This window comes from Magnolia sinica, chromosome 2 (assembly GCF_029962835.1).
Source record: "Magnolia sinica isolate HGM2019 chromosome 2, MsV1, whole genome shotgun sequence".
NCBI classification, from domain to species: Eukaryota; Viridiplantae; Streptophyta; class Magnoliopsida; order Magnoliales; family Magnoliaceae; genus Magnolia; species Magnolia sinica.
Window position 1 is genome coordinate 3,340,342 of NC_080574.1, and position 17,709 is coordinate 3,358,050.

General features: G+C 40.1%; 1 protein-coding gene across 1 annotated transcript; it reads left to right on the forward strand.

Moving 5' to 3' along the window:
• The first annotated feature begins 1,613 nt into the window (after positions 1–1,613).
• LOC131238000 (uncharacterized mitochondrial protein AtMg00810-like) lies at positions 1,614–2,802 on the forward strand. Its single transcript, XM_058236129.1, has 2 exons — positions 1,614–1,693; positions 2,067–2,802. The coding sequence occupies exons 1-2, from the start codon at positions 1,614–1,616 to the stop codon at positions 2,800–2,802; spliced, it is 816 nt and encodes a 271-aa protein (XP_058092112.1).
• The last annotated feature ends 14,907 nt before the right edge of the window (positions 2,803–17,709 follow it).

Genomic DNA, 17,709 nt, shown 5'->3' on the forward strand with positions numbered 1-17,709 from the left:
GGGTTGAGACGTGCAAGGAGGAGATAGGGAATGTGGAGCAGAGAGAGAGTGGAATCTGGGGGCTGGACGTGAAGCACAGAACGAGAAAGAGAGAGATTGGTAAGAAATCAAAGGAATGTGCTTCTTATCAATTATATTTTTCTTCTTTCCATTTAAATCTTTGTTACATCTCATGAATTTTTAATTTCTTAGCTAGGGCTGAGATGAAGCTCCTAATTTGAATGATTCTTGTTGTTTGTTGATTTCATCCAGAATTGATTAATTTATTTATTTCTCTATTGTGATTAGATGAAAACTCCATACATCTCCAATCTATGATCTTACCCAAAGTCTAGAAGTGGATGTTGTTTGGAATCTTATTTTAGGTGTGCTTGTGCCTATGCCTGACCATGAACAAGTTTTCCTATATAGAAAGAAATAGGAATTTACATCTATTCATGCCTAAACAAGGATGGAAAGATGTGATCCTTGTGCTTCAAGGGAATTATACATCCTGTGTGTCTGAACAAGGATACAGATTGTACTTTATTTATTAAATTTATATCAATCTGAATTAGGGTGAATCAATAGGTAAAACAAGGGTTAGGATAATTAGGGGTGGATTCAAAAGTCCTAGTGTTCTCCTTGAGTGAATTTTCCTTATTGTTCTCAGTTATTTTTCATTGATTTTTGTTAGTTTACTTAATAACTAGCTAAACTATTTGTTGGATTAGTTAAGAAGAATCATAAAATTCGAATTGTGACAACCAGTCCTCATGGAAACGATCTCGTAATACGTACCGTGTTTACACTTGATTCGTATACTTGTGAGTTTAAAATCAATTTAAATCAGGTTGGTTTAAATAAAACATCAGTTGCCCGCAGTCTTCGTTTTCAAGTACACTTACCTTTACCTTTTTTAGGGTGATTGTGTCCTCACCGCAGCCTACCTTATTAACCGCACCCCTAGTCGCACTCTTCAAAATAAATCACCTTTTGAAATTCTGTTCAATAAACCTCCAAACTATGATCATCTTCGGGTATTCAGATGTTTTTGTTATGCACAAACTTTTAGCGCTCATAGCGATAAATTTTCTCCCCGTGCCACTAAGTTTGTCTTTCTTGACTACCCAAGCACACATAAAGCCTACAAGCTCTACAACCTCAATACTCAATTCGTCTTCTACTCTCGAGATGTCACCTTCCACGAACAAACATTTCCTTTCCAAGATCTTCCTGAAACTCCTTCCCTTCCCGCTCCTATCATTCCTCTTCCCGTCCTTGAACCTATTATGTCTCATTCTCCTAATTTTTTGACATCTCCTAACCCTCTTCACTCTCCTGACTCTCCTAATTCCTCGACCTTATCAAACACATCTCCACCAGCTCATCGCCCTCGCCGCACTGTTACTTGACCTACCCACCTTCACGACTATATCTGTCCCATCTTACATGTGGAGCCCACGACATCTACACCTGCTTCACTGGCTTCAGGTATTGCTCACCCTTTGTCTGCTTTTCTTTCATTTTTTCATTTTTTCCCCTCACATATTACTTACTTGACTGCTCTTACCTCCTGTACTGACCCCTCATGCTATTCTGATCATATCATTCACTCTCACTGGCGCAAGGCAATGTCTGCTGAGCTTCGTGCTTTAGAGGATAATTCCACCTGGACTCTTGAGCCTCTTCCTCTTGGCAAGAAACCCATTGGGTGCAAATGAGTTTTCAAAACAAAACTCAAAGCCGACGGATCCATCGAGAGGTACAAAGCTCGCTCGTTGCAAAAGGATACACTCAAGTTGAAGGACTTGACTACCATGAGACTTTTACTCTGGTCGCCAAAATGTCCACGGTCCGCTGCTTAGTGGCAGTTGCAGCTACCAAAAATTGGATTATTCATTAGCTTGACGTCAACAATGCCTTCTTACACGGTGATCTTGATGAAGAAGTTTACGTGACACCACCAACTGGATATTATCCTCAAGGGGAGACCCGTGTCTGTTGCCTCAGAAAATCCCTCTATGGCCTCAAACAAGCCTCCCGAAACTGGTTTTTTAAACTCACCTCTGTACTTCTTGATGCAGGTTTTTATCAGTCTCAGGCGGATCATTCTTTATTCACTCTCATTACTTCCACCGGCATACTCTTGTCCTTGTTTACGTTGATGACATCCTGGTTGCTGATAACGATATCTCTCAAATCGAGCTTTTTAAGAAAATTCTCTCCACTCACTTTAAGACAAGGGACCTTGGTTCCTTGAAGTACTTTCTTAGACTCGAAGTTGCACGCTCTTCCAAAGGCATCTTTCTTAATCAGCACAAATATGCTCTCGATATTCTCTTTGACAGTGGACAACTTAGTGCACGGACTGCTCGTTTTCCCATGGAGCAACATTTGAAGCTTAATACTCAAGATGGTGACCTTCTCCCTGATCCTGGTCTTTACCGTCGCCTTGTTGACCGTCTCATCTATCTGACCATCACCAGACCAGACATTGTTTATGCAGTCAACACACTCAGTCAATTCATACATACTCCTCGGGTCCCCCACATGACTGCAGCTACCAGAGTTCTCCGTTACATCAAAGGCTGCCTCGGCCAAGGCATCTTCTTTCCTTTATCCAACAGTACACATGTCACAGCTTATACAAATTCTGATTGGGCTAGCTATCCCACCACCCGTTGCTCTACCACCGGCTACTTTATTCAGTTAGGCACTAGTCCGATCTCATGGCGCACCAAGAAGCAGAATATAGTTGCTCCCTCTTCCGCTGAAGCTGAATATCGAGCCATGGCCGTCACAACCTGTGAACTTACTTAGTTAAAACAACTTCTCACTGATCTTGGTGTCTCTCATCCCGAGCCATTCACTCTACATTGTGACAATCAATCTGCACTATATATTGCCCACAATCATGTGTTTCATGAGTGTACCAAAAACATTGATATGGATTGCCATATTATTCACGACAAAATTCGCTCGGGCCTCCTCAAAGCTGTCCACACTTCTTCCAGTGAGCAAGTTGCCGATATCTTCACCAAAGCTTTGGGACATGAACTTTTTCATCATTTTTCGTGTAAGTTGGGCATTACGGACCTCCATGCGCCAACTTGAGGGGGAGCATTGACAGATTTCTTACCATACATGTACAAAATCAAGACTCGTACAAAATATGTAATTAGATTATTTTTAAAATATATTTTTCCATACATAGCTCATTGAACATCTATTTATTTGTAAAGCTCAATATGAAATTCATGACAATTCAGTCAAGTATTTCTCTCCCTCTTCCATCTTTAAAATCCAGACCGTTCAAATCGTGGGTTTCATCTTGGTTGAAGCATAGCAAATGATTCTAAGCATCTCATTTAGATGGTATGTTTGGTTTGTTGGCATATTGATTGTAACTGTTCATTTAATTACCGCAAATTGGAGAGTTGGGATTAGCCGGTGGGAGAGATATGTGATCACGTTTTGAAATGCATTTGGATTCCCATCCATCACGTTTAGACGGTGGGAGAGATATGTGCACTGGGTCTCGACCCAAAAATGCCTAAATCTTGAGAAAGATGGCATAACACCACAATCATCATGACCAGGGAAAACATTTAGCAGATTGGTTGTTTTTACCTTCAGAACAACCTTATAGGACTCGTCGAAAAGGAATCGATCCAAGACGTTGGTTCATCCTTTGAACTTGAAATCCCAACCTTTAAATCCTCTCAAGTATCTGTTCGCATTCCTCGTGTGTGTAGCCTTGACTCCCAACATGATCTCACTTGTATCAATCTTCTTTTACTTGGGATTCTCTTTTCCTTTTACTCTTTCTTTGATTTCTTCACTTCAATCTATTGCCTTCTTTCTTCTCCAGTACTTCGGCTTCCTCGTTATAGATTTCTTGAAATCAACAGAATATTGGAATTCATATTAGAATGAAAATAATAAGAAGATAAGTGATGGATATGTATAAGGCTGCATATGGCTTACACAACTTTAAATATTTGGGAATTTCTAGACTCAAGTAAAATTTCCAAAAAATCATGAAAGGGACCTTGTCGGGCATAGGAGAGCTTTTTCTATAGTTGAATGTGTCAACTGTCAAAAACCTTTCAAATACATATCCGGAAGGGCCTGTTTAGGAAGATGCATTGCATTACATAGAATTAACACCATAAATACACAATGATTATATGTCTGAAAATACCATGGTATTTTGATCATCCGATCCCATGTTTGGGATCAATTTTTATTTTTATTTTTTGAAAAAAACAGTATTACACAAAACCAACGTTTGGTGGATGCTGGACTTGTAATCAATGGACTGGATTTCACAACTGCCTGTCCCTTGTATTCATATGCAACTCAAGCGTCATGTGTGACGTGCGCATATAAATGGATGGCATAGATAAAACACATGTATCAACATGGGTGTAAAATGTGCATATGGATGGATGGCATAGACAAAACATATATATTAACATTGGTGTAAAGTGTGCATATGGATGGATGGCATAGATAAAACACGTGTATCAACATGGGGCCACCTAAGTAGTGGATTTCGAAATTTACTAGAAATCTTTTAGGACTGAAAAATCAAATAGTTGGATTAATCCAATTTTTCTCATAAATTCCAAAGGCTGAAAGCAATTTGTATCCCACAAAATGCAATTCAATTTGCTTCCCAAACACGCCCTAATAAGTAGGGCTGAAAGTCGGGCGGGATTGGGTCCGGTTGGTGCTCAACCCTAGCCCAACCCAATGTTCGTATACCTTAACCCTAACCCAACCTAACCTAACCTCGGGTTGGGAATTCTTGACCCAAGCCTAACCCAAGTGGGCTTAGTGATACGTGCTAATATTTTCGTTATTATATTAGTCTATTATATTTCAATACACATCTTATTGTTTATACTTTTGATTTTATTAATTATATATGTAATTATTTATCATAAAGAACTTCATTTTTTCTAAATAAATAAGCTAAAATATAGGACAATCACTCCTTTAAAAGTCGTGTTGTGTAGCACGTAATCTATTTGGGAGAGAAATTCAGTGTATCTTGTTAGCTTGGGTCGTTGGAAATAACATGAACTAATGAGATCCAACGGCATTGGAATTTCCTGTGCCTTCTACACGATCTTGCCACTTTAATGCTTCGTTGGACCAAGGTTTCAATCAATGCTCCAAATTGTTTATATTTGATTGGACTGCTTGCAAATAAAGGATATCCAAAAGAATGCTTGGATAGCATATTTCAAGCCTCTGATCATTTAAAATCTTTTCCTAGGGCCCAACCCCGCCCGTAAAGGGTTGGGCCATCACCAAACCAGGCTGGTCTTCCTGTTTGGTTTTCCACTTACAATGGTAAATGGTTATAGATGGAGTAATGATTATTTGCTCTATTAATTGTATGATAACATCTTACATTTGACTACAATAATGATTTTGTTTTAATATTTATTTCATATGAAGTAATTTTATAATGTAAAAATATAATGATTATAATTTACTTTATCAATATATTTTACAAGTAAATATGAGCCATCGTTCCTGTTTAAACAAACACTTATAAATGATACTGATGACTCATTTACTTTGCATTTGGTAGGAAATTGAAAAACCAAACAGCCCCAAAAAAGTGGTGAAGTTGAGTATTGCAAGGCCATGTGGTGTATATGACATCCAACGCATCAAACCAGTGCACATCTTGTGATTATAAAATGAGCCAAAAGTCATGTCAATCCAACCATCAAATGAGACAATTTGGGAGGTGGACAGTAGTTTCTATGCCACTATCCATGTGATTAATGAATCGGCCTTATTGTTATTTTTACCTGTTGAAAGTGTTGGGTGTCTATTCTTTTTTTTTTTTTTTTAAAGGAAAGCATTGGATGTCATACAGAGATCACATGGCCCCACAATGCTGGAATCCACTGTTTTACGAAAAGAAAAGAAAAAGATATGGCCTTTTGGTTTATTGTATAACTCAAGAAGAATTGGAGCTTCAGAAAGTCAAGGTTTTGAATTCTTGAGAATTTTTTTAGTTGAAAATCCACACCCCCCTTGCAGAAATTTTAGTAATAGTGTAAGTGGTCCATTTCCAGCCCATGATCTAAATACCATCCACTGTCCCGGAACAGTGCGTTAGCTAAGCAGCTACGCCAGGCCTGACCGTCCCTGCTGATATAGTACCTAGCCCCATGATGTTAAATAAGTGGTCTTGTCTAATATAGGGCTGTCAAAGGGCCAGGTTGACCCAGCCCACAAATTGCAACCTAGGCCCAAGCCCGTTCACCACTTTTGTGCAACATCTAGGTCGTCCAGTGGGTGTAACCCTTTATGCACTACACATGACAACAATGATCCTTGAAATCTTTGGCTGCCGGTCTGAAATGATGGAATTTCTTAAACAAAGCTGGAGCTCAGCCCAGTTATTAAACGGGCTTAAATTTTAGGCTGGACCTTATCCTTATTCCAGCCCAAGCCCGGCCGAAGCGGGCCAGACTGTCCCATTGAGAGCCCTATGCCAATCTTCTTATTGGGCTTCATTCTTTTTTAGGCCCAACCAAATTAGTTATTGGGCGTACAAGATCATGCCCAAGCCCATATAGATGAATCGAGCCGCCCAAAGAGGGTCATGTCCCTGCTAGCTCAACACATCTTTTAACCGGGTACGCAATCCAAAGTTTGTAATTCTTGGAGCTTCTGCTCGGTAATCCAGAGCATTGTTCTGTTGCATCCAACCATGGATGGATGAGTCATGGATCGGATAATTAAAAATAAAATAAAATAAAATAAAAATTAAAGATTCCGGCCACCGACCGTTGTTGTCCTACACCTTTTAACTGTCTGCTTGTTGTCAACAGATCCAGTTGTCCTATCGAAAGTATTTACGGGATGGTCCATCTGGCCCCACCTGTCCGAATCGAAAATTCAGAGATGCCATGCCAGCGGGGGAAGCGGATTGGCTGGTGTACCACACACCTGCCAGCGGCCTTTAGTTTGTATAGAAAACCCTTGGTACTCCGGCATAGTCACATGATTGATGCGCACTGCGGCATGTAAGTAACATATATAGAACCGTCCAAAACGTGGGCCCTAATTTACATGAGCCGTACAAAAAATATTTAACGGATGGATGAAATGAAACATAGTTGACGGTCCAAATTCAGCAAACAGTCATTTGAGGTTAGGATTTTACTCTTTATTTGATAGTGAGTAATTGGATGGTGAAGATTACTTGATCAGAGCGATTTGAGGGATATCATCTATCCAGAACGGCGCCTGCAATTTGTGAAATACTAACGCGCCGGTAATTTGTCAGGGGGAGTTGAATGCGAATCCGATTGGCTACTCCCCTGCAACTAGTCAATGGGTGGTGGTCGGTGGTCAGTGTCATCTATTTCGTACATCTATTTTAATAGATCATTTTATGTTATGATACCAAAAATGATGTATATCTCAATATCAAGTGGACCACATTACAGGAAACCGTGTTGAATGAACATCGACCATTAAAAACTTTTTGGGGGCTATAAAAGTTTTCGATCAAGCTCATATTTCTTTTTTCCATTCATCTGGGTGTGTATGACCTAATCAACAGATTGGACGTCAAATAAACAGTACAGTGGGCCTTAGGAGTATTTTAATGGTGGATACCTTATCACTATTGTTTTCCTGCGGTGTGGTTCAGCTGAGATTTATATCCCTCTCATTTTTGGGTTCAAGCTCTAAAATGATATCTAAAAATGGATAAACGGCATGGATGAAACACATACATCATTTTGGGGCCCACAGAGCACCGACCATCAGCCACCGGTTTCCAGTTGAATGATACTGACGCGGTTTGTGTCGGTCTGGGCAGGGCTCTGTGGGGCCCACCGTGATGTAAGTATTTTATCCACTCTGTTCATCGCTTTTCTCATATCATTTTAAGAACAAATTAAAAATTGAGGCAGGTGCAACTCTTAAATGGACCACAAAGTAGGGACTTAACGTTCACCATTACAAACTTCATGGGAGCTGGAGAAGTCTCGGATGAAGCTATATTTGTTTTTTAACTTCACCCGCGTCCAAATGACCTTATAAATAGGTTGGATGGTAAAAAACATCAGGATGGCTCTTAGAAATGTTTCACTATGGGTGTCATTACCACTGCAGCTTTCTTCGGTGTAGTCCACTGGAGCCGTGGAACTGCTTCATTTTTAGAGAAAATTACCACCGTTTACCCCACCTTTTATCTAGCGTCTTTTATATAGGATCCAAAACTTACCTTTCCAATTTAGACCTTGAATTACGGACAGAGCATTTCAGTACGAAATTTCTCCTGCTGCTTACTAATCCTACCGGCTACGGTTATAATTCGTAGCCATAGACCTACATAAACTAAAACTCACTTTCAAAAGCAGGGGTATTTGCGTCCTCAAATGCTCTATCCGTACATGCAAAGTCTAAGTTGGGGAGGTAAGTTTTGAATTCTTCATAAAAGATGCTAGGTAAAAGGCGAGCTCTACAGTGGTAATTTTCTCTCTTTTATTATAATACCTTCAAATAATACAAGAAAAGCGATGAACGGCGTTGGCGTGGACAAAATACTTACATCACGGTGGGCCCCACAGAGCCCTGCCCGAACACGCTTGATACGCAGTAAACGGTATGCGTCGTGTACATTAACCTAAATTAAACTAAATTGTGAAGCTGGCTGTCACTGTGGCAGAATTCCAAAACAAGAATTGGAACAATCCCAACCTCTGATTCGTCTATGCATGTTTTTGCATATTTTCATTTATAACCGTCCAATAAATGCCCACCAATCTGACCGTCAGATAATTAGCTAAGCGACGGAGCATGACCATTTAATAACATGGACGGAAGCCGATCACCCGTGCCCCCGGGCTCAGGAATATTTCCGTGTCCCCTATTGTCGGTAGCTGTGTGGGGCCATACAGATTCCCTTGACAAATCCACTCTCTCCATTAGTTTTGCAAGATCACGATAGGACCTAATTTTAAAAATTAGGAAAATCAAAACTCAGGTGGGCCACACCAGACGAGACAATAGGAACATAAACGTCCACCGTTGAAATCTTCTTGGAGCTGACTATGATATTTATATGTCATCCAAACCGTTCATAGACTTAGTACCACTCAGATAAACTGTAGGCATAAATATTACCTTATACAAAGCTTTTGTGACCCCCAAAAATTTTCTAATGGTAGGCGTTCAATATCCGCTGTTTCTTGTGGTATGGCCCACATGAGGTTTGGATCTATCTGGTTTTTAGACTTCTATCGTACCGCGATCTTGAAAAATTGATGGACGGAGTGGATTTATCATGGGCATCTCTGCGGGTACACACAACTTCCAGAGTCAATTCCCCGTCCTTTTCTTAAGAAGGGATCACATACGTTCGTTCAAGTTATGTAGGACCCATACGTGATGTATATGTTGAATCCAAATCGTGCATCTGTTGCATTATCTTATGTTCACCGAACATCCGAAGAATCATCACAAAGACTTGGATGAAGAGACCATACAAATATCATTTTGATCCAAAGCTTTTGTGGCCCATAAGAAGTTTTTAGTAGTCAATTGCCACTGTTTCCTTATACTATGGTCCATCTGAGATTTGGATCTGCTTTGTTTTTTGGATCATGTGCTAAAATAAACTTTCAATACGGATGGACGGCATGGATGTAGTCACATACATTATGGTGGGCCCCACAGTCAGGGGTCTCACCCACCTTGGTGGATCCCCGCTCTATGGTAACACACTTCTTAATTTGGCTTGGCCACTTATCAGCCCAATCAAGCGCATGGACATTTTCTAGAAGTGCTCTAGATATACACCGTCTGATGGACTGGCCACCTTATGAGTGGTCCACAAAAGGAGTTTCACATCTAAGAGTGAATGACCCTATCTTTCCAATTAAGTTGACCCTGAGATTATTGAGATCCAACATATGGCCCATCTAAGATGCATCCAGTTGAATGAACAGTGCAGATCAATGATCATGCCAACATAATCATAGCCGTGAAAAGGAATTCATTTATATTTTAAAGGTATGCTCCATGATTATAATAATACCAATGTGCAGCAATGAATCATTCTGTAGCTTTTGTTCCTTCGTTTTGAGTTTATGAGTCAAGAGTCATGATATTTATTTTATTTTAATTGCTGTCATATACGTGTCGTTATCGTGTAATTAATTATTAAATGTCCTTATCATGAAATTAATTATAAAATGCTACTTAGATCACAACAGTTGGATTTGAGCACAATAAATAAAGGGTTGTGATTCTACAAATGGCCTCTTGTGCGAGGTGAGGAATGCAGAGTAGTGTTAAAGTCCTGTACTACATAACGCTTGTCATGATTCACATTCTATTGAGATAGGCGCTTTGAGTTCTTCCGACTTTAGTCTAATTGTCTTCATCAAAAGAACTTTGGGGCATCAGACAAAATTTTTAATGGGTTACAAAGATATCTGCAAAAGATTAAATAAGAAAAGAATATTTAAAAATCTACGGCTATAATTGTAGTACGTTTATCTTAAGAGTATATTAAATATTTGTAACCTTAAGTTGCTAGATCTTTACTCTAAGTTTTAATTTAATTGTTTATATTTTGGTTGTATCTTAATGACCATCTGACTTGGTCGTCTATTCCGATAAACATATCATGCATTTATCTTACTTCTTGCTTCAATGAAAATATAAAGCACGGCGATTGTGATAGGGCCAATACATTAATAAAAATAGATCATGTTTATATTAACCTTTATTCTGTTATATACAAATCTTCCATTCTGAATCTCTTATTGAAAAATAACATATTAAAATACCGGTGAAACAAAACTTTTAAAAATCAATTCCTTTTGTAATCACTAGTATAAGGTAAAAAGAATTTATTCATGAGGGCTAGACTCTCCACTTGCTTAAATCACTGGAGCATGGTGCACATTAAATCAATTAGTTAGTAGTTGAGAGGACTCTGGATCTACATCCAATATCAAATCTATCCATCTCAGCAGCAGGTACCAACCAATTGATTCAACATCTTTTATCCACACTGTCCTTCCATTTTTCCATATCATTTGAGGTTATGATCTAAGAAATGAAGCAGACCCAGGGTTCAAGTGGACCACACCATAGGAAGCAGCATTGCCAATGGTGCCAACAGTTGAAACCTTCCTAGAGCCCACTGTGATGTTTATTTTCCATCCAACCTATTCATACCGTCATATGACCCGGATGAAGGGAAAACATGCATATAAGCTTGCTCCAAAAGTCGTGGCCCCAAGAAATTTTAAATGGTAGGCGTTTAGTGTCTACCATGCGGGTCACTTTAGCCATAGATCTGTCTCAACTTTTTGACCTAAAATTGCGTTTGGAAAAAAAACGAAGGACGCGGGCATAAATCACATGGCACTTTATGGGCCTGGACGCGGATTGCGTCTTACCCTGCCCGGGAGGTAATCGCTTTTCTCATATCATTTTAAACTACGAGTCAAACACTGAGCAAGGTACAGGGCTTAACTGGACCACAAAGTGGGGATTTAATGTCCACCATTAAAAACTTCTTAGGAGCTGGAGAAGTTCCGGATCAAGCTAATATTTGTTTTTTGGCTTCATCCACGTCTACATGACCTTATTAATAGGTTGGATGATTAAAAAAAAAAAACATCACGGTGGCCCTTAGAAAGGTTTCAACGGTGGGTGTCATTATCACTGCAGCTTCCTCCGGTGTGGTCGACTTGAGCTGTGGACTTACTTCGATTTTACATACATACCTTAAAATGATCTGAGAAAATTCGATGAAACGGTGTGGACAAAACGGTTACATCACGGTGGGCCCCACAGAGTCCTGCCCGCCCAGAACGCAATCCGCGTCGAATAGGCCCAGCCTGTCCCCAAGCTCACCCCAAGGGTAGTAACCAAACCGCGTCCATGCCAGCGTATCGTCCACCACATTCTGCCAGAGTGTCAAAGCTTTCTGTTGTTTATCCCTTTAGCAATATCTTGAAAATGACGGGCATGACATCAAGATAAGGATCGCGAGTGCGGATCTAAGAAACAAGAAGACATAGAGACCGCCATATCTCTGCAATCTAAGAATCACGGAAAAAATATTTTGTAAACCATTTCATTTATATCTTCAAATCTGGACCACTCATTGTTTCCCTGTGACGATTCATTTGACAGCCACCAATTGAAAGTTTAGGATATTTTCATCAGTATGATTTGAGATACATTCTCCCCAAATCGGATGGTCTGAATAGCTAGACATGTGTGCCATGGGAAACGATCACATACTGGAGTTTCCAATCCGGCCAAGTGTTCACATTTGTAGAATATCCTATTTGTGCAAAAGTGGGCCACACAAGTACACAAGTTTTGACGCTTCATCTCTTATTAGTGGATTAGCCTGATTTTTATATCAAGTGATCATCATGGTGCGGCAGCTGGTACAAAAATCAGGCCCTGTCCACTCATCAGATGGGCCACCACGTCAAAATGGATGGATGGCCAATGGTCCGACACTACAGTTGTGGCCCATCTAATAAGTGATTGCTTCGTTTTTCTAGACAGATTACATCCACGTTAGCATGCAGCAGCGATCAATTCTCGCTAAGGATGGTTCAGGTGAGAACCTTGGAGCGTATGCGTTCTAGACGTTGAGCTGGGGGAGAGAAGTAAACTATAATCCCTTGTAATATGCCCTGCCAATGGTTTGGGGTGCATCCAAATGCACAAGTCACAGTTCATCGTCAATGTATAGTGGGGATTCGATGTAGAGCGGGTTGCAGACACTTTCATGTCTAAGATGGACCAGAGGAGGCTTGATCGGAGGCAAAAGTGATCATGATTGTCAGAAACTTAAAGCAAATAGATCTCACAAATCAGAATAAGTTATTCAACGTACCATATATGATTTTAGGGGTAGGAGAAGCTACTTTAGCCACTGAACCTAGCTAAGTTGGGTTGCCCACTCCAAATTTGAAAGATTCCATTGTATCAATGGTCGAAAGTTCATTTTAATTTCATTTTTACTATTTATAGTAAGTTTTAGTTTGATCATTACTCTTCATTGTTCAATCATGCCCAAAATGAAAAGGGCTTAGAAAAATTAGAAGAATAACATCGTTAGGCGAAATTGGACACTTACAATTTTTGGCCGAAAATCATAAAGTCTAGTAGAAATTATGATTTACCATAAATAATAAGTTTATTATTTATAGTAAGTCACGTTTTGTAGGGACTTTGACTTGGAGTTTTATTCTAAAACTAGTTCCTATGTTTGGTATCACTATGTAAAGAATTGTAAATTCTTTTTTTAATTATGAATAAATTTTATTAGAATTTATTTCTATTTTTTCGATTTTTCCTCACGGATTTGAAGAATCTTTGTGAAGCGTCGGGGAAGCTCTATGAATTTGGAGTAGTTATCCCCTTGTGGAAGACGGTGATCAACCTCATCAAGTCATCCCCTAGGTTTGTTGTGCAATCAACGTCATCACGTCATCCCTTGGGTTTGTTGTGCAAAAACCTTTATTTATTGAACACGAAAAAGTAGTCCCTCTAGATCCATTTTCAATTCTAATAATCCTTTTAGCATTTGGAGCTGCACATGCACATTTCAATAGCGAAGATCGCGTCAATGTCAATGAGAATTACTGATGTCTAACCGACTATGCATTTGTAAAGAGGTTGAGATAATAATAGGGAAAACGACCGCGTCAGACACACCTAGAGTTTCATTTAGACAAGTAAGCTTCTTCTCAACATAAGGAGTAGGAAAATATTAAAAGGCCCTTGATCTAGGGACAAAATTATTAAAATGCCCTCTAATCAGACTAATACAATTACCCAGTAGGCCGCATGCACAATGAAGTGGGTTGTTGTCATGCTGATTTAAATAATCTATTGATGATTGAACCAACCTAACTTAGAGCAGGTAACACATATGGAAGAACTGCAGAGGCACATCACAAACGGAAAGCAATTGCCTGCAACACCCAGTTCTTGCACTCATAAGCTAGGTGGAGCTTACTATGATGTTTGTGAGAAATCTATCATATCCATTCATTTTGCTTGGTCATGTTAGAACATGAACTAGAAAAATGAGGCATATCCAAAACTCAAATATGCCGCATGATTAAAAACAGTGATGATTGAACATACACCATTGAAACATTTATAATCAAAGTTTTGGATCAGGTTAATATTTTGTGTTTCAGTTCGTCATAATATGACCGACCTTATGAGTGATTTGGATGGCATAGAAACACAGTAGGTATTACTCTGGTCACTTTTTCTTGTTGGGAAAACTTTAAGTTTTGAATTTGCCTAGTTTTAGGCTCATGTTCTACCATGGGCTGTAAATACAATGGAGAGGTGAATTTCTCACAAACATAATAGTAGCCCCCTCCTAATTAACTTCTATGCTCAGGGAATATGAGATGACCTGCGTCTGTTAGGAACTAGCTACTGAACTGAAGCCTACCAGGTTGTCTAACCATACCTTTTGTGCTAACAAGACAGTGTGTAGAACATCCATGCTATGAAAATGAGAGGCCATATCATGACTATTAGCCAGCAAAAGAATTAGGCCAATCCTCTCATCAGGTGGGCCATACCTGTATATTAAGTCAGACCGTCATCACTCAGTTATCCATGGATTCCAATGGCATCGTCCACATGATGAGAGGACCTGCTTGGTCTGTGCAAGGCAATCTTCATAGTGGGAAAGATGTTGCTGGCCGTATGTGATCTGATCCCCTGATTTATGCGAATGGTGATTATTGATGCTAAAATCTGGCTCACCCTTCGTTGAGCTCCGGGCACTCAAATCGAGCCCTGTAGCCAGTACAAGAGAAGGACAAAGGAGACCCTGGCGAGGGCAGAGGACCCTCCGATGTCAAAGTCAGGTTAGAAATCTAGGTTCAAGTTATGTAGAGTAAGCTGAGGGTGTGAGATGTTGCATACCTATTCCTGTCGATATGTTCCCTATTTATACTTTTTGACTGAAGTGAACGCTTAGCACAATCTCTACCATTAAGCAAGAGCTATGCGTGCGTTGATTTCGGGCGTTACCTGCAGATCGTGCACCGGATGATGCTCTAGACATGCATTACTGGAATTGATTTCTTAGCATAATCTTTGGCCATATTTTCATCCGAGCTGGCTCTAAAATTTAAGCCTTACGACCGTCCGAGCTCATGACCAAGCTGATCCTGGTTGGAGTAAACAGGTCGGATGTGTAATGGCTTCTTTCGGAATCCAAGTTGATATTAAAGCTCTACAAAAAAACTTGAAATGAGGTCGGTGCAGATGAACTACTATTAATCGAAGGATCTGCTCGTCCAAATCGACCTCTATCAGATTCGGCTCATATTTTCCTATGACAGAGATTTTCACAGTGGCCCACCCTTTGCATCGCTTAGTTGTCATCCAAAACTGACACGTTAACATGTTTGATGGGTCGACGAAAGTAATTTTTGGCTTTTGTTACATAGGCACTAATGCCCGGCATCTAGGCCTTGTGATTTACATACCTCAGCACATGCATGCATCTTTCCTGGTCGATGAGTTGTCGAGAGACAAAATTAGCGCGACTTTGGTAGGCAGAGGGGGCGTGACTTTGACTGACGTGGATGGAACTACTTGATGCAGATCATATCCACTCCGTCCATTTTGTGCTCCACCCTTTTAGAGTGGGCCCCAAAAATTAAGCTCATTCACATATGTGGGCCACACAATCGGAAACATTTGACAAGGAAGTCTCACCAATAAAATAAAATAGTCCAAATCATGTATAGGATCCACAGTTGCGTATATATGCCATCCTGTCCATTCAACTGATTCTTGGCACGGATGGCTGGACGCCCTCAAAATCAGTAACTCCCAAGACTCATGTGGACTGGGATTTAGAAGTTTTAGGCATGGTTCTAAAATTTAGCTGTGGTGGCTCAAGCCACGGATTGTACTTGTTTTTAGAATCAACGCGGATTGCCTCCCACCCTGCATGAGCGTAAGGCGGAAGCTAAGTGGGACTGAACGTGCCTTTTGTGACGAATCCACCCCGTTTATCTATTTTGCCAACTCATATTAGAACAATCAAATAAAAATGAGGCGATCCACAACTTAACTAGGCCACACGACAGGAAACAATGGAGACTGAATGCTAACCGTTGAAACATTCCTGGAACATGGAGGTTTTGTATTAGGCTAATGTTTTTATGCTTTCAGTTCATCCATCCAGGTGTGAATGACCTTATGAACGGTTTGGATGGCACATAAACATCAAGGTGGACTATAAGAAGGTTTCAACGGTAATTATTTTCCTCCCCACTTTTTCCTTGTGTGCGGCCCTCTTTAGGGTTTAATCTACTAATTTTTGGGTCATGTCTTAAAATGAGCTGAAAAAATGGATGTACAGAGATGATTTATCATAACCATCACGGTGAGCCCCACCTAGCTCCCAACAGGTGGGTGCATCCGGATGTCGGCTGTTGCAGGCAATACGCGTCGTACGGTGAGATATGGGACGCGGATTTCCTACGCAGGAAGTTCCTGTGCTGAAAACCTAAGGGGACCCACATTGATGTTTTTGAGACATCTATTCCGTTCATCTATTTTATGAGCTCATTTTAATACTTGAGCCCAAAGGTGAGAAGGATCCAAGACTCAAGTGGGCCGCAATAAAGGAAAAGGTGAGCAGGGAAATTCTTAGGGTTAAACCTCCCTGGGTCGACAGTAATGCTTACACGCCATTCATACCGTTTATAACATCATTCCTGCCCGGATGAACTGAAAATACAAGTATTATCATGATTCAAAACTTCCGTGGCCCATGAATATTTCATTCCTCATGTATTCAACCAATTAAGTAATGGATCCGGCTCATTTTTTGCCACATGTCCTAACATTAGCTCACAAAACGGATAGACGGGTAGATTTCTCACAAACATCACGGTTTGTCTCCACTTAGGTTTCCACGACAGAAGTTCATGCAAAAGGCTTCGGGCTGTTTGGATTCGCAGTCAAGGGTATATCCCATTGTATTATACAATGGGACTGATATGACATTAACACTGTTTGGTTAGATGTAGCCGACCCTCTGGTATACCACGTGCGCGATTACAGAGTCCAGCCAAAACTTCTTACCGCCGGTATTGTACTGTTTGAGGTGTCCGCTGCCGTCTCTACGATGTCTTCCTTGCGTTGTAAACGCATGCTGATGAATTTCAAAAAGCACAGTATGGCCCGTCTGATGTATGGTACAGCCTGATTTTTAGCCAATCTCATTTGTTTGTGCCCGCTTGACAAACGGCCCAGATCTTTCCATAGAGTTAAAATCTATTTCCGCTGCAGTACATCTGACGGTATTTCAATCTTTAATTGTAGCCGTTTGATTTGGGTCATTTCCATCTGATCCAAACCGTTCATATGGTTTTTCTTACCGTGAATGGTGATATTCTAGAATTTCCATCGTTTCAGGTCTTTTCATTTGAATATACACCGTACTTTCAACCATTAATTTGTGGCCCACTGAGAATATTCCAATCTTTAGATCTTAGTTCTATCTTCATCCATAGTGAGGTCCACCAAATAAATGGTTTTGATCATTTCAATATGACTTCATATCCAACGGCTACATGATTTTGTTGTAACCTCTGTGCAACAACATTAATCGCAGTGTTCATTGCTCAACAAATATAGGCG